At 35.8% G+C, this 18,574-nt stretch overlaps 1 protein-coding gene across 2 annotated transcripts in view; it reads left to right on the top strand.

The window, feature by feature from the left end:
* The window catches only part of FZD3 (frizzled class receptor 3), a 98,799-nt gene extending 80,901 nt beyond the window's left edge, over positions 1 to 17,898 (top strand). Inside the window, exons 5-7 of one of the 2 annotated variants that reach the window (XM_061132301.1) lie at positions 3,843 to 3,991; positions 7,814 to 8,047; positions 14,117 to 17,898. In XM_061132301.1, coding sequence (XP_060988284.1) covers positions 3,843 to 3,991; positions 7,814 to 8,047; positions 14,117 to 14,330 — 597 coding nt within the window. In that variant the 3' untranslated portion in view covers positions 14,331 to 17,898. Of the gene's footprint in view, positions 1 to 3,842; positions 3,992 to 7,813; positions 8,048 to 14,116 lie in introns of those variants that run through there. The other variant, XM_061132303.1, reaches the window with a different exon arrangement.
* The last annotated feature ends 676 nt before the right edge of the window (positions 17,899 to 18,574 follow it).

Below are 18,574 nucleotides of genomic sequence, written 5' to 3'. Positions count from 1 at the left end.
CAATTTAAGTCTGAATTTTGCAATAAGGAGTTCATGATCTGAGCCACAGTCAGCTCCCTGTCTTGTTTTTGCTGACTGTATAGAGCTTCTCCATCTTTGGTTACAAAGAATATAATCAATCTGATTTCAGTATTGATCATCTGGTGAAGTCCATGTGTAGAGTCTTCTCTTGTATAGTTGGACGAGTGTGTTTGCTATGACCAGTGCATTCTCTTGCAAAACTCTGTTAGCCTTTGCCCTGCTTCATTCTGCACTCCAAGGCCAAATTTGCCTGTTACTCCAGGTGTTTCTTGACTTCCTACTTTTGCATTCCAGTCCCCTATAATGAAAAGGATTTCTTTTTTGGGTGTTAGTTCTAGAAGGTCTTGTAGGTCTTCCTAGAACCGTTCAACTTCAGGTTCTTCAGCATTACTGGTCAGGGCATAGACTTGAATTACTGTGATATTGAATGGTTTGCCTTGGAAACGAATAGATCAGTCTGTCATTTTTGAGACTGCATCCAGATACTGCATTTCGGACTCTTATTTTGCAGACAGCACAGTTTTTACAAATTGAAGGTTCATGGCAACCCTGTGTTGAGCAAATCTGTTGGTGCCTTTTTTTCCAACAGCATTTGCTCACTTCATATCCCTGTGTCACATTTTGGTAACACTTGCATAAGAGGCATATCTCTGAGATATTGCAGGTTTGGTTCCAGACCACTACAATAAAGCAAGTCACACAATTTTGGGGGGTGGGTTTACATATAAAAGGCTCTCCATGGGCCTCCCTATTCACTTAGGCACAATGATATTGAAACCAGTGACCTTGATATTAAAATGAGATGAACTTACAGTGGCTGCTAAGGGTTCAAGTGAAAGGAGTTGCATTCCTCTCACTTTAAATCAAAAGCTAGAAATGATTAAGCTTAGTGAGAAAGGCATGTTGAAAGTTGAAACAGGCCAAAAGTTAGGCCTTTTGAGCCCAACAGCCAAGTTGTGAGTCCAAAGGGAAGGTTTTTAAAGTAAATTGAAAATGATACTCTGGTGAATTCATGAATGATAAGAAAACAAAACAGCCTTATTGCTGATATGGAGAAGGTTTTGGGATCTGCATAGATCAGCCAGCCATGGCGTTCCCTTAAGCCCAAGCCTCATCTAAGACAAAGCCCTAACTCTAATTCTGTGAGGGCTGAGAGAGATGAGGAAGCCGCAGAAGAAAGGTTTGAAGCTGGCAGGGGTCGATTTAAGGAAAGAAGTCATCTCTGTAGCATCAGAGTTCATGGCAGAGCAGCAAGTGCTGGTGTAGAAGCTGTAGCAATTTATCCAGAAGATCGTTCATGAAGGTGGCTGTTCTAAACAACAAATTTTCAGTGTAGACAGGACAGGCTTCTATTGGAAGAAGAAGCCACCAGGACTTTCATAGCTAGAGAGGAGAGGTCAGTGCCTGGCTTGAGAGCTTCACAGGGCAGGATGACTCTCTTGTTAGGGGCTAATGTAGCTGGTCTGGTGGCTCAGTGGTAAAGAATCTACCTGCCAATGCAGGAGAGGTGGGTTTGATCCCTGAGTTGGGAAAATCCCATGGAGAAGGAAATGGCAACCCACTCCAGTATTCTTGCCTGGGAAATTCCGTGGACAGACGAGCCTGGTGGGCTGTAGTCCATGGGGTTTCAAACGAGTAGGATATGACTTGGCAGCTAAACAGCAACAAAATGCTCATTTGCCATTCTGAATTATGGTAAATCTTCTCTTCCTGTGCTCTGTAAATGGAACAACAAAGCATGGGTGACAGCACATCTGGTTACAACACGGTTTACTAAATATTGGAAGCCCACTATTGAGATCTGCTGCTCAGAAAAAAGAGATTCCTTTGAAAATATTACTGCTTATTGACAATGCGTTTGGTCACCCAAGCACTGTGATGGAGATGTACAAGATTAATGTTGTTTAATGCCTACCTTCTCAACATCCATTCTTCAGCCCATAGATCAAGGAGTAATTTCAACTTTCAAGGCTTTATTATTTAAGAAATGTATTTTGGAAAAAAAAAGAAATATATTTTGGGAGTGGTACACCTCACAGCTTGCAGGATCTTAATTTCCTGACCAGGGATTGAACCTGGGTCACCTCAGTGAAAGTGCCAAATTCTATCCACTGGACTGCCAGAGAAGTCCCATAAGAAATACGTTTTTAGGCTCTATCTACCATAGTGATTCCGCTGATGGATTTGGGTAGTTAAATGAAAACCTGGAAAGGATAGACCATTCTAAATGCCATTGAGAATATTCATGATTCAAGGGAAGAGATCAAAATATAAATATTAGCAGGAGTTTAAAAGAAGTTGATTCCAACCCTCATGGTGCATTGCGGGGCTTTAAGACTTTGGTGGAGGAAATAACACCCAATGTGGTAGAAAAATAGCAAGAGAACTAGAATTAGAAGTGGAACCAGAAGATGTGACTAAATTGCTTCAATCCCATGATAAAACTTTAATGGTTGAGGAGTTGCTTGTCATGGGTGAGCATTAAGAAAATGATTTCTTGACATGGAATCTACTCCTGGTGAAGATGCTGTGAGGATTGATGAGATGACAACAGAGGATTTAGAATATTACATAAGCTTAGTTGATAAAACAGAAGCAGGGTTTGAGAGGACTGACTTCAGTTTTGAAAGACGTTCTACTTTGGGTAAAATGTTACCAAACAGTAATTCATGCTACAGAGAAATTTCTCATAAAAGGAAGAGTCAATGGATGCAGCATACTTTATTAACTTGTTTTAAGAAATTGCCACAGTCATCCTATCCTACAGAAACCACCCTGATCAGTCAGCAGCCTTCAGCATCGAGGCAAGACCCTCCACAACAGAAAGAGTATGACTCACTTGAAGACTCAAGTGATGGCTAACATTTTTTAGCAATAAAATATTTTTAAATTTAGATATGAGCGTTGTTTTTTAGACTCTTACGAGTAGATACTACATTCTACATTATAATCTAAACATAAGTTTTACATGTCCTGGGAAACAAAATAATCCCCATGACTCGCATTATTGTGGTATTTGTTTATTGTGGTGGTATGGAACCAGACTTACAATGTCTTTGAGAATGCCTATATAGAAGATTTGAACAACACAACTAATAAAGTTGGTCTAATACATATAGAAAGTTTTGTACCTAACAAATAGAGAGTAAGCATTATTTCTGAGCACACAAGTACTTTAAAAAAATGGACTATGTCCTAAATCACAAAAGAAGTTTCCAAAATATAAGGTAACCAGAATAAAGTAGACTACATTCTGTGACTATAAAAATTTAACTTGTAATCAATAATAAAAAGAAATCTTTAAAAAAATTCACCTGAATAGAAACTAAAAAATGTATTATAAATAACTCATAGGTTAAAGAGGAAGCTTGAAAACAGCCAGCAAAGCAGACATGAAAGGAGGAGCATATTAAATAAAAGAACAGAAGCTAATAAAATGGGGGAAATGATTAACACTTTCCTAATTGTATATTGTGTTAACCAATGATAGAATGAGCAGAATTGACCAAGAAGAATATAGGTATTATTTGAGCCTCTATTCCTATTCATGGTTTATTTCCTATATTAGTAATCTTTTCCTTTAGACAATATCTAATATGGGCTAGTAAGAAAATTATACAACTCAGGCTATAGTATATATAGTCACTGTCAAATTTTCAGCAGTATATCTTTTCCATATAATGAGAAAATCATAGGACTGTGTAAGTGCAAACATCAGACTTGTATAATTATTTTACTATTTATTTTAAAAGATTTTACAGTGGTCTTTAATAGAAATTTCTATTTATATATTTAAGATACTCTTCTTTCCCTTCTTGTAGGTTACTCAAATGAGTCGTCCAGATCTGATTCTCTTTCTGATGAAATACCTGATGGCTCTCATAGTTGGTATTCCTTCCATTTTTTGGGTTGGAAGCAAAAAGACTTGCTTTGAATGGGCCAGTTTTTTCCACGGTCGTAGGAAAAAAGAGTAAGTTGAAGTAAATTATCATGGTGTTCACAGGCTTCACATTTACATAATTTTGTGTGTGTGTGTGTTTCCTGTGTTGAAACAATTTGGATTTGGAGGAAATATTCCAACAAGATTATAACCTCAGTTGCCACCAGGTATGATTAAATCTTAAACCTAAAAATTTAACTCAGTCGGGATGGGGAATACATGTAACTCCATGGCTGATTCATGTCAATGTATGACAAAACCCACTGCAATGTTGTGAAGTAATTAGCCTCCAACTAATAAAAATAAATGGAAAAAAAAAACAAAACAACTTAGAAAACATAGCCAAGTAGAACCAGGCCAGTTCCAAACTAATTCAGAATATTTGAGGGAAAGCCAATCTTTTTTTAAAAAAACTCCAAATTATAATCTTCTTAAAATTAAAAACAAATGAATGCTTATATATGTATATTCTTATTTGATCTTTTTGACATTTCTGTGATGACTAGTATTATCATCTCTGTGTTAAAGATATGAAAACTGATGCACAGAGAGGTTCAGTGCCTTGGCTAAAGTTACACAGTATTAGACTTCCATTTCCAATTGTCCATTGTTCTTCCAAGTTACACCATAAGTTATTTAAAGGGATAGCATGTTATTTTATTCTAAGTCATACACATTAAAGCCAAAATAGTAAAATGATATTAGCAGATAAGATGAAATATGTTAAAGATGTTATTTAAATTCATAGTTGGCCAAATTGCATATTAGAGAGACATGATGATATAAGATTTGGGCATATTTGAGGAATCTTTCACTTTTTGACCCCTTAATTAATAGAACAAAATAAGACCCTGCAGTATTCACAAAGGAACAGATATGACTTCAAACTTTTTACCAAGTGTAAAGCTAATATTTATACTGTATTTGAATTGTCACAAATTCTGTTAGTGGAATCCATATTCTTATGATTTTATTTAACTTAAGTTACATGGAAAATAAATTTTGGGAAAATTAATTTCTATAAAAGTCTTAAGATTATATGTAAAATGTTATTGAGTTTTGTATGGGTTAATGTACTTTTAAAATACATCTTAAATTACCACATTATCAGAATCTTGTGTTTTCTCAATTATCAGTAATTAGCAGCTTCTGTTACACAGATTAGATTGAAATCTATAAAAATCACAATTTTAGAATATACATTCCTTATTACCATATCTGAGACTACTGCTAGTGATATCAGACAATGCATTTCTCCTTTAAATGCAATTTCATTGGGCAGTGAAGGAAAGAAGGGGAAAGGTTAATTCAACAATGACAAAAATGTATTTTCTGGAAATTCATCCTTTGAGAAAGACATTAATGAGTGGTTACTATGTGCCATCAACTATTTGGTGATGCCACAGGTTTAATAGCAAACAAAACAGACCAAATCCTTGATTTCTTTGGAACAGCTTTACTTGGGAGATTTATCTGTGTATTCTTTGAAATTTTTAAAAGTATTTTAATCACAGTAAAACAAATTCTAAGGAGAAGGTTTGAATTAGCATTCCTGGTCACCTCTGGGTCACACACAGGCCATTCTGTCACACAGCAATTCTGTTGTGTTAGAAACTCCAGATGGGGCTAAACTAAACCAACGCTGCCCTTTTGGGGACTCATTCCAGTTATTTGGGGGATCCTGGCTGGGCCAGAATCCTTTTGAAACTGGTTAGACCTCCCCAAACCCTTCCATTTGGTTTTCTGGAACCATGGACCACCTACTTCCCTGACTCAGCGAAGTCATTGTGACCCTCCCAGCTGGGACTGTGCTCTGGGCTAGAGTCTTGCTCCTCCAGAGTGTGAGCAGCCTACAGTCATTTCTAGCATTTGTCTGGCTGAGCCTTTGAGATATGACTAGAGAGTAACCATAATAATGGTTTCCAGTCAATTGAGCTCACTTAATATTCCAAGCACTGTTCTAAGCATTAAATCATTTAGTCCTCTAGACAACCTTGTAAGGAAGATTGTCATTTTACAGATCAGAACACAGAACCATGGTTCAATAGCTGGTGAGTGGCAGAACTGAGATTCAAACCCGAGCAGCCTGATTCTAGCCTCCAGTCTTTGCTGTTCACCCCTCTGTTACACCGTGCTGTCGAAAGACTGGCTTCTAAAACTATGCCAATCAAATTAGTGTTCTTTTTCTCAGGGAAGCCACATTTAAGATTGCTTATGCTAATAATTCTGACACTGGTTGAAATATTTTTAGAAATCTTGTTTTGGAGTTATCTGGGTCACATCACTTCATTTTTCTGGACCCCCATTTTCTTATTTGTAAAATGAGGAGACAGACCTTCAACATTTGAAGGTAGATTGAAGTTTTGGAATGACCAGAAGTCAGTTTGAACCAATTTTTAAAAAATAAGTTTAGAAAATAAGTTCAGCAATCCAGAGCAAATTTGGATGTATGTACATGTGCACAGGGCCATTGATGACAGAAGAATAAATGTTGTAATAACTATGTTTGAGTTGTTCTTTCTTCTATCTAGTTTTTGATACTTTCAGGATATATGTAAACATTATGTTTTATCATTACTTTATGATTCACTTTGAAACATTTAAGCTTAAGTTTGATCCCCGGCTGTTGTTTTGCTGTATGACTTTTAAAAAGTTCTTTAATCCCTTGTGACCTCAGTTTCTTCATCTATAAAATGGGAACCACAATACTTACTCTTGATGGACATCTACCCCATAGAAGTGTCTGTTTAGGAGTTAATCTCCATAATAAAAACATTATTGAGAAAGATTAGTAGAGAATATATGTAAAACACCTGGCACTATGCAGGTACTCAGCAAATACTGGTCTTCTTTGAGTCCTTCTACCCCAGCACTAAAAATAACAATAGCAATAACAGCAGTGATTCTTTTCTAATTTGAAAACTTAGAATATGTGCACTTTGTCAATTTATGATCTAATCTTCACGTCAGAACATTTTTTTTAGTAATATGGTCTAATTTTTACTTTATGATTCTCTTTTTTTTAAATTTTAACTTTATGATTCTTATAGTCACTTATTTACCCAAACTGATACACTGACCTTTGCACCTATTTAATTGGCTCTTTAATTACCATTTTGCTCATCAACATAAACACCTATCTGCTTTTAGCTTTTTCATAGCAGTTGAAAACTTTAGCTCTGGACATAATTCATCCCCTTAATTCTTTTTTTCCTAAGTCTTTATTATGTCTTGGACTTCATTGTATGTTTGGTTAAATTAATTTTTCATACATTTTGTTCTAGTTACGGTCATTCGTGTTTATTCAAGCACTAGACAACAACTTCTGTCATAAAATCAACTTGTAACCTAAAAACAACTGTGCTTACAAATTAAAAAAATGAGTCTATGCCATGATGAGGCCTCCACTACTTCTATAAACCATTGCAAGAAAATAATATTTTTACTTGATAGTAGTACCTTTGCAATATTTCAGTGTCCTCGAGAATGATAAATTTCTTTAGCCGAAAGGGACTTTTAAAAAATGATGAAATTGTATGCCTTCATTTTATAGATGAGGAAAATTAAGAAAAGGGGATAGTGACTTGCCTAAGATCACATATTTATTGATAGAGTTGAAACTAAAATCCTGATTTCCTTATTCTAATATGAACCTCTTACCATCATACCAGTTTAGGGGACAGATTGACACAGATTTTTGTTTTAGTCTCTCTCCTGTCAACAGTGTTACCTTACATCTCTCCTAAAGACATTGGTTGGAGAGCTTTTTTTGTGAAGAATAACATCAGTCTGTCAAAGTATTGTTTTTGGTCTGTAGGGTTGTTATCTTACACTTAGTATTTTGTTATCTAGGATAGTGAATGAGAGCCGACAGGTACTCCAGGAACCTGATTTTGCTCAGTCCCTCCTGAGGGATCCAAATACTCCTATCATAAGGAAATCAAGAGGAACTTCCACTCAAGGGACATCCACACACGCTTCTTCAACGCAGCTGGCCATGGTGGATGACCAGAGGAGCAAAGCAGGAAGTGTCCACAGCAAAGTGAGCAGCTACCACGGCAGCCTCCACAGGTCCCGTGATGGCAGGTGAGTTTTATCGGCAGCTTAGTTTATTTCATGTGCTGACTTAGAGTCACACAGCGTCCGAAGGAAGAGCAGCCAATTCTGAAACAGAAGTTGATCATTATTGACCTTTCTGAACTTTGCTAGGTGCAGTTGTCCCAGATTATGGTCAGACTTAATGCCAGTCAGAGGAGTTTAGACGCGATGCAGTAAGCAATGTGGAGTCATTGCACATCAGGGAGAAGGCAGAGTAAAAGTGGTTATTTTAGTGAGATTAACTTAGCAAACAATTATGGAGTACCTACTGTGTCAGACATTGTGTGAGTCTCTGGGAATACAAAACTGATTTAGGCATGATCTTTTTTCTTAATAAGCTCAAGAAAAATAGAGTAGTCATTTGTGTTGTAGTTGAAAGCATGGGGTCTAGAATAATAAGCCTCAGTTTCCTCATCTGTAAAATGGAAATAGTAATAATATCTGTCCCTTTAGCAATGTTGTAAAAAATAAATGACATAATATACCTAATTGCTCAGAACAGTGCCTGTCTCAGTACGTGCCTGTTACCAACCCTTATTATCAATATGATAAGGTAATAATTAAAGTAAAATGCAAATATAATGGTATAGTCCAGAGGTTGTCAAATTTTTCTATGAAGAGAAAACTAACTAATATAATAAATATTGTATTATAAATGAAATAACATAATAAATAACTTTAGGCTTTGTGGGTTACATGGTCTTTGTTGGCACCATTCATTTCTGCTCTTAATACCATGAAAGTAGCCATAGACAGTATGCAGTCAAAATAGGAGTGGCTGTGTTCCAGTAAAACTGTTCACAAAAATAGGAAGGGGCCCAATTTGACCAGCAGGCCACAGTTGGCCAGCCTCCATTTGGTAGCATGGACAAGGGGGTGATTAAATCTGGTGGGGAGGAGGTGGGAGAAATCTTCACAGAGAAATGTCTGAGAGTGGGCAGGATGTGCTCTCTTGTTATATTTGATGGTAGAGACACTAGAATTAGAAACCTCTTAGGAGCTCTGCAGTAATTCAGTTAATTCAGTTAAGAGATGATGGAGGTTTATGAAAGAACAGTGACGTGCCAAGACAGTAAGAACTGATCTGAAAGATATTTAACAAGAAGAAATGAAATGATCAGAGTTGGTGATGGATTAAAAGCAGTTGGAGAGAAGGAATGTGCCAAAAGAAATTTTTTTTTTAAGATTTCTAAGCTTGGGAAACTGAAAGAATGAAAATTAGGATGCCTGAAATTCTCTGTTCTGTGTCTCCGTGGCTGTCCTGTATCCTTCCAGTCTCATTTCAGCCTTTCTTTCAGTCTTCCCTGTCCTTGTTATGTAGGATATGATTCCTAGACGTACTCTCTTTTTAGATCTTCCTGTTTGTCCTCTCAATTTGCTTTCTTTTGCCGTCTAACTTGCGCAGCCACTTAGGTTTTGAAAAGGAGCAGCCTTTCTTTATCTTTGACGTTTTCTATCTTATATCCATTTCTTTTTATTTTCCTTGCCAGATTTTTTAAATATTTTGAATATTTCCTTTTTACCAATTCCATCCTTCATTCCTTGTATTTCTGGTCTTTTTCACCTTCTTGCCCAACTTCTAACATAACCAATGACCTGTTTTTAAACCACCATCTAAGATCCTTTCTCTTTCCTGCCATTTCCTTTCATTCAGCACTCCTAAGTGAAAAGCATTCTTCTAGGTGCTAGGAACGCAGAGATGGAAGACAAAAGAGTAGTAGGTATGATAAAATCATACACAATGTGCTTTGGGATTCCAGAGGAGAAAGCATTTTAAGTCACTGTGGAAAGTCTTGTTCACAAATGAGGTAGTACTTTAATTTGACTAGGGTACGGAGGAGGCAGTTGGAAATCTCAGACAAGGAAACAGCATATGCAGAGGCAAGGAGGATGAAAAGGCAATTAGGTGTCAGGGCCATTGTAAGAGATACTGAGGAGTTCGGGGTTTTTTCCCCTAGAGCAATGAGAAACTATTAAAAGACTTTGAGCATTGGGGTGATAAAATCAGATTTGTGTTTTAGGAAGATGACTTTGACAACAGTATAGGAGAGGAGGTTGTAAGTAAGCCCAGTTGGGAAGTTTCTAGAGTAAAATTAGAGCTCTTAACTTAAGACATTCATAGAAAGAGAGGAAACCAGAGAATCTTTGAGAATACCTGTTTCCGTGACCTGCTAGCTCTAGTTGGCGCTAGTGGTAAAGAACCCACCTGCCAATGCAGGAGACATAGAGGCATGAGTTTGATCCCTGGGTTGAGAAGATTGCCTGGAGGAAGAAATGGCAACCCATTCTTGCCTGGAGAATCCCATGGACAGAGGAGCCTGCCATAGGGTCACACAGAATTGGACATGACTGACGTGATAGCATAGCATGGCTCCATGAACTGACATTCAGCAGTGTTTGATGGTTGACATTATTAGCCTCATCCTTTTCCATAAGGAGTGAACAGTTACACTACAGCTCTTACGCATGTGGCTTCTGTGTATTAAGAGAGATATTGAAGAAAGCTAAAGTATGATTTCTGCTTTCCAGGAGAATAGAACCTTACAGGAAAGGTATGACATATACATAATAACCAATTAAAAATAGTTCAAGCTGACATATAATTAAAACAGTGAGTGTTAGAGATGATCAGTGTTACAGAACTTCAAATGATCAGATTGGCCTCTCTGAAAATATCTCAGAGGAGATAAATAGGGTGAGCAAATGGTAATACAAGTAATGAGTTCATATTGAGCAGAGAATTTCTGAAGGGAGTTAAATATAGGAAAATTTTAGCTTCTGTAATCTAAATGAAATTAAACTTTTTAGGTAAGAAAGCTTATAATCTTTAATATAAAGTAGTGGTAATTAAAAAGCTGTGAGATGGAATTCCTTGAAGCTTAATAAAAAAGGACATACCAAGAACAAGATCATCAGTCATCATCAGTTCAGTCACTCAGTCGCGTCCGACTCTGCGACCCCATGGACTGCAGCATGCCAGGCTTCCCTGTCCATCACCAACTCCCGGAGCTTACTCAAACTCATGTCCATCGAGTCAGTGATGCCATCTAACCATCTCATCCTCTGTCGTCCCCTTCTAGGAGAAGAACATGATACAGTAATGAAAACAATACAATAAGAATAGCCTAGCATTTGATTCAGAGAACATGCTTATAAACACATGAAGGTCTCTATGAAAGTTTAGTGTCATGGAAACTAGGGGATAGCGTATGACCTCCTGTGATGGCCTTTCTTATCTCTCTGGTTAATTAAAATCACACTCATCCTTTAAGTTCTGCTTAATTCCCATACCATGGCAGCTAATTAATTGCTTTTTAAACATTCTTCGAGTGTGACCTATTTTCAGTACAGTTTTTTTCCCTCAGCTAAGTTTGCAGTTACTGGAGAAGTCAACTTGCTGACAGGTATCTGTATATCCCTTGACAGTATCTAGCCTTGTGTTGTTCTTCAGTTGCTAAGTCATGTCCAGCTCTTTGCGACCCCATGGACTGTAGCCTGCCAGGCTCCTCTGTCTATGGGATTTCCCAGGCAAGAATACTGGAGTGGGTTGCCATTTCATTCTCCAGGGAATCTTCCCAACCCAGGGGTCGAACCCATGTCTCCTGCATTGGCAGGCAGATTTTTTATCACTGAGCCATGAGGGAGGAAACAAATAAATCTGTCAAATAACTTTAGAAACAATTTGGGCATGCCATCTCATGGATATTTCTTTCTGCATCAATCAGTTTTTAAGTTTACATGTTAGCACTATATTTTGGCCATGGTTTTCTCATCATCTCATGTTATCTTGGCTGTGAGATTACACACATGCACACATATCTGCTTCTCAGTACTCACTCTAGTCCAGATTCCTTGATGGATAATTACTGATCTCAGTGCTGTGTAAAATAAAATAGACTTAGGTAAATATACCTACACATATATATCAACTTCAAAGAATAAGTAATTGGTAGTTAGATGAGAGGATATAGAAAAGGAAATGGATGAGTAGCTGGGTGGAATTTGAGAATGAGTGGTAAGTGGGTGACATTTTACTGTGTAGTTGAGTCCTAATTATCCATGGGCAGGTGGTTCATATACTAGAATTTTGTGAATAACCATATATTTCACTTAAATAGATATAACTCAGTTTTTTCTATGAAAAAGCTATTCTTTGAGTCTTATTCAGTAAATTAAACTCAAAGATTTAGGTTTCAGTTTTAGAAAATGTAATTCATATTTTTAATTACTTTGATATCATCATATTTTACTTTTTTCATTTGCCGTATTTACTTGAATTAGATACTTATGAAGTCATTGAGAGGTGAAAGTTCTCCAAATTAGCTAGCAACTCACAGTTAGAAAAATTTTCAGTTTAGGGCAATAATTATTATGTAAAATAATTATTAACTAGAATAACATGCTTATTCTATTTTCATTATTTTAATTTGCAACATTGTAATTATTTCATCAAAACCTTTATGTTCTGAATGTGAAGTCTTTTAATAAATAAAAATTAAATGCTCTTTTATCCATTAACTTGAGAAATTTAAAAATATTCTAAAGGTAGTTTTTCATTCTTAAATTTTCTTTTTTGCTTTACTCAAATGGGAGAAGAAAGACATGCTTTCTTTTATCATTTTAAAAGGACTTAATTTTTAAACTTTGTGATCTAATGAAAACATTGATAAGCACTGCTATATAAGACTAGATCACCTCAGTAGTATATGAATCAGTCTTTGAAATCTTTAAATTTTACAAATGATTCATAATGAGTCATGAAGTTTGTTATAATCATTAATTGGGGGAAATGACAAATTGATATTTTCTGACAGCCAGTAGGTCTTCAGCTGTTCATGACTAGTTCTTTTAATGACTTTAAAAAAGGAAAAACCTGCTACCTCCTTTTTATTTTTAGAAATACTACTAAAAATTTAATGTATTAATTTTATTTGGTTGTTTTCTTTGATCGTTGTTATTCTAAATTAAATACTTTTTACAAAACTGTGTATAGTTATATGGGGGCTTTCCCGGTGGCTCAGTGGTTAGTAATCCACCTGCAATGCAGGAGGCACAGGAAATACAGGTTCAGTCCCTGGATCAAGAAGATCCACTGGAGGAGGGCATGACAGCACACTCCAGTGCTCTTGCTTAGAGAGTCCCATGGACAGAGCAGCCTGAAGGCTACGGTCCATAGGGTCACACAAAGAGCTGACACGCATGCACGCACATATAGTATATATGACTGTGAGTTTTCTTAGCTCTAATGGGGACTCAGTGAATCAGAATCGCAACAAAAGAAAATTTTAACAGGTCCCACTGCTGCCTTTCAAGATAAATAGAATGATGGAGAGGATGGCCTGTGATGAGCGATGGAGCCCAGTTGACACACTCCAAAGCTGCATCTTGGGGAAGGGATAAGGAGAGAATTTGCTTCGTGGGTTACAAAGCGTTAGGAGGTTGTTAGTTGTGTATTTAAGTTGGTACTATATTAAGTAGCTTTTATGAGCTAGCATCCTGACAGCCGCAAGCCCTAATGAAAAGTAAGACCATTTACAGGTAGTTAACTGAGCTATTAACTGGGCTCTCTGGAAGGAAGCTGTCCACACTTTAAGCATCATCGTTGCTTGCCAACTCCCTCACTTTTTTAAGGTTCTGCTAATTTCTCCTCTAATTTCATATGCTCCCTTTTCCACTCCCAGGGTTGTAGTGAAATTGGAGTTTGCTGTACCATGACTATCACCATTCTTCTAGATTGCCTGGGATGATGCCATATTTCTTCTGTTGTTGTTCTTCCTCTCCCAAGACCCACCTCACAACCCAAAACTTATTTGAACGAGAGAAGTATCCTTACTTAGCATAGTTCTAGATTAGTCGGCTCTGCTTAGCTTCAGCTTCTGTCTTTTTGCAAGGCAGCTCTTAATTCTGAGCCTAATTAGTAGATTTTTTTTCTCCCTTTTGTTTGGCCATTTGAATAATTCAACAGTGTAAATCATGAAATTATTTTGTAAATCAGTTTTATTTTCATGAAAAATTTTAGTGTTATTTTCTAGTGTGTTCTGTTACCTCCCACATTAGGTACACTCCCTGCAGTTACAGAGGAATGGAGGAGAGACTACCTCATGGCAGCATGTCACGACTTACAGATCACTCCAGGCACAGTAGTTCCCATCGGCTCAATGAACAGTCACGACATAGCAGCATCAGAGATCTCAGTAATAATCCTATGACTCACATCACACATGGTACCAGCATGAATCGGGTTATTGAAGAAGATGGAACCAGTGCTTAAATTGTCCTGTCTAAGGTGGAAAATTTGTGCTGTTTAAAAAGCAGATTTTATTCTTTGCCTTTGCATGACTGATTGCTATAACTCACTGTTAAGATGCTTTCAGTCAGGTGCAGATTGTGTCCATTGAAAAGTAAATTTTTGCTTTTTATATTGCATCAAACTTAGAACCTCAAGGCATCCAAAATGCTAAGAATGATATCATCACATAAATAATTCTTATTTCTAGGTTATGAAGAAATAATTATTTGTCTGGTAAGCATTTTTATAAACCCACTTGTTTTATATTTGGAAAAATCCTAAATGTATGGTGACTGCTTTATAGTGAACTTTCATATAATATCAACTAGTTGTGAGGTAGCATTCTGGTAGTTCTGTTAATAAAACAAAATTTCAGAATTAAAGAAATTTTCTATGCAAGGTTTATTTCTCAGATGAATAGTAGGACTTTGTAATTTACTTTCCACTAAGTGAAAAAGAACTGTGTTTTTAAACTGTAGGAGAATTTGATAAATCAGCAAGGGTATTTTAGCTAATAGAATATAAAATCAACTGAAGAATCTGATTAGTCTACTGAAGACTCTTTTGAAATTCTGTCAAAATAGTCTTTATCCAGAGAAATACAGGAGTAGGATTAGCAACAGAGTAAAAGCAGAGATGGGCATTTTTTTCTCAGTAATTGTGCTGTTTTTATTACTTTTGTAAATATTACTTTTACTGGCTGTGTTTTTATATTGATAACTTATCCATATGCATGACAGAAAATTTTTACTTTTAGCCATTTTTTCCCATGTAGTAGTTTTGATTTGTAGAGAACTTCATGTTCAGATATGTTCTATGGAAGCATGTAATAAGATAAGCATCACACAGTGTAAGCCTTTTTGTAGTAACCATAGTTAAAAAACAGCAAAGTGTTTCCTCTGTATCTGTTACTGTGTTTTTTGCAGTGAGATGTAATCTTGCCAAAGCCGCCAGATGTTGGTATCCAGACCCCTCCTATCAGTGGACTTATTGTTCGCACTCGCATTGCCCAGTAGCCAATAAGCTACAGCTTTTGCCCCACACCCCTATCTTCAGATTCTGGGTCATTCTTGTTTACAGCTGAAATATATATATAACCCAAGTCCACAGTGGTGATTAATTTGGGATATTTGAAATTCATTGTAGCATGAATTAGTCCTGCTGTGAAGTATCTTTTAACTTTAAAAATATCAATTCAAAAATCTTTGACATTTGTCTTGTAATATTTAAATAACTTCTAATAAAAATTGTAAACTTTATTAGGCATGATAATGATCGTAAGGGAAAGAAAAATTCTGGAAAATGCTGGATGTATTATGTAGACAAGCATATTTAAACAAGCCATCCTCAACCCTGACTACAGATAAGAATCATTCGGGCAATGCCTGACTCCTTCCTCTCATTGAGATGAGGACTGGTAGTTTTATAAAAAGCTTCCCCAGTGATTCTAATCTGCTGCAGGCCTGACTGCAGGCTGTTTGAAAGTAACTTGCCCCTGCTGACAATGTGATGGCATCATGTTATATCATGTGAAAACCTAGCTGGACTCAGTGTTAGGCTTTTATATCCTTTACCTGATTGATCTACAACTGGAATTCTGGACCCCACTCCTAAAAATCTGTGCTCAGTAAGTCAAAGATGATGGTAGGACTTTAAAAATCTGTCGTCATAAAAATACTAATATCATAGGTGATTCTTATGCAGATATCCAAGAATCAAACTTTAAAAAATATTCTAGACTCCAGAGAGGTCTGGCTTTGCCATGTGCTAGTTTTTGACCTTTTACAAGTTAATTTCTCTGAGCCTCAGTTCCCTTGTTTTTGAATGAAGATAGAAAATAAATACCTACCTCACAAAATTGTCAATAAGTATCAGACAAAAAATCATATGAAAGCTGAAAGCTCTTTGAAAACTTTAGTGTTATGAACTAGAGGGATTAAGATTATTGAGGACTTAGGATATTTGTTTGAGGGCTACCGTAGTACAGTCTTTGACATGTGTTTGAATTCATGTGGACTTTTTCCTCTCCTTCTTTAAAACAAAATGTACCAAGAAATTTGGTGTTGGAAAAGCTTTCATCAGGCACAGAAGTCAGTTTTCTGATAATAATAATTTGTTTGCCTGTCATTTTTTTTCTTTCAAAGTACATATTTCTTAATATTTATTATTCTTCATAAGATATTTGAACATTTGGCTCAAATGCTTTACTTTTTCCTCCATCCTCATTGTCTTTCTCCTTGAAACTGGAGTTAATACTCAAGACAAGCAGAGTCTGAATTCCCTCACATGTGACAGTCGACCTTTACTCTGAAGATCAAATTGGTAACAACTCATTTATAAATAAATCTAATTCATGAGGCTTTTGTCTGAGGATTTCTCCTGAGAACAGCATAAAAGACCAAAACAAACATTCAGACACAAAAGTAAGTTAGCAGAGAAGGTACCAGTTTGAGCTTAAAGATGCTGTCATTCATTGCCATCTGCATTATATCATCCATTGCCAGAATGTTAATTGGTTTCTTTGTGGGCCAAGTATAGACAGTTAAGTGAACATCAATGTGAAAATCTTAACCCTGTGCTTCCTGATTTTTAAATATTCATTTGTATCTTCTCTATTAAACTGTTGATATATTTGTAAATGCTTTATTGGCCTTTCAGTTACTTTCACTATCTTAGTTTTGCTTCACAGAATTTACTTGATATTGTTAATCTGTCGTTTTAAATAACAGTATTTAGTTTGGGTTGTCTTATTTATCAAACTAGTGCTCTGAATTAAGACTTTTTTCTTTAAAGAGACAGTTGAAGAACTACAGCAAAACAACAATTTCAAGTCTCAACTAGCTTAAACCAACTTGAACAAGTCTGGACAGCTTTCTTAGCATATGTTTAATTTGTGTTGTGATTGGCAGATGATAATGTTTAGTATTTTATTTGTTCAGTTGACAACTGAGAAAATAATAGTTCTCTCTAAAATGTTAACATATAACCAAAAAGTTTTCGAAAAGTACTCTGATTTCAGCAATATTGTATTGGATTTTTTCAGTGATTAAAGCAAACAATTCAAAACAATGTTAAGCTCGAAACAATAATTAGTTTCAAAGAACAGTTAATAACTCAGCAACTAGAAGAGGGCATGGTAGGTTTTCAATTAAAATATTTAAATAAATGAATGTTATGCAACTCACTTTAGTCATGATAGTCTCAGTTTAAAGAACTTTGAAGAATCTAAATTTAAGCTAAGTAAAATGAGTCTCTGCTTTACCGGAATAATATGTGGCAAGTAATAATCGATGAATTGCACCAAATAAAGTTTATTTCTCCTAGAGTAACAGTATATATTACTATTTTAATTAAATATATATACAAACTTATACTAATACTTTATATTAATTTTAAAAGGTGAACAGCAGTTTTTAGAAGTAAGTAGGTTCTTCTTGGTTTTATGTGAAATTAGATCTTTGTATACTAGTTGGGTGAATGAATATTCAAGTAAACCTTTATTATTGATGATTTTCTTTTTCTAAAACTGTTTCTTGGAGCAGATTTAAGAAAATTCTAAGAATCTCTTCAAATGAGGGAAATTAACTACATTTTAACCTACCTCATTAGTTTCTTTGTGATAATAGCTGGAAATAACTGAAGTTGTAACTTTATTGGTGTAGACTATATCTTCATGAAATAAAAGGAACTACTTAAAATTTTTTCATAAAATAGTGGATCATTGGCTGGAGCTTAGAAAATGTTAACATACCAAATTTTCACTATGATGATATTTATATTGCTTTTGACATGCCAAAGGTATATTTATATATTATCATACTTGGATGACTAACATAGTCTAGTGTAATGAAAATTGCCCTGGGCTTGGAATTCAAAAGACCCATAATAATGATGTAAACTGAACAGGTCATTTAATTTCTCTTTGTCTCAATTTCTTTGATGTAAAATGAGGATAAGGTAATTTGGGGCTCTGAGACCTGCTTTACAGGACATTGTGAGGATCAAATGAGCTAACAAGAATTATAGTGCTCTTTAAAAAAAACACTGATAGTATTTGTTTTTGTTAGAATCTGGAGGTTACAGAAAGCAAGCATAGTGGTATTGAGCAGTAAAAACAGAATAGGCGATTAGGCCAGTATTCATTTGACACAGTCTTTAAATCAGCAATCCAATTGACCCTTTAAAAATGAGATTCTTTTTCGAGAATGACTGTGCCCTTAGATTGT

Source organism: Dama dama, chromosome 29, assembly GCF_033118175.1.
Source record: "Dama dama isolate Ldn47 chromosome 29, ASM3311817v1, whole genome shotgun sequence".
Classification (NCBI taxonomy): Eukaryota; Metazoa; Chordata; class Mammalia; order Artiodactyla; family Cervidae; genus Dama; species Dama dama.
The sequence above is the reverse complement of the archived record's forward strand: the minus strand, read 5'-3'. Positions and strand labels throughout refer to the sequence as shown.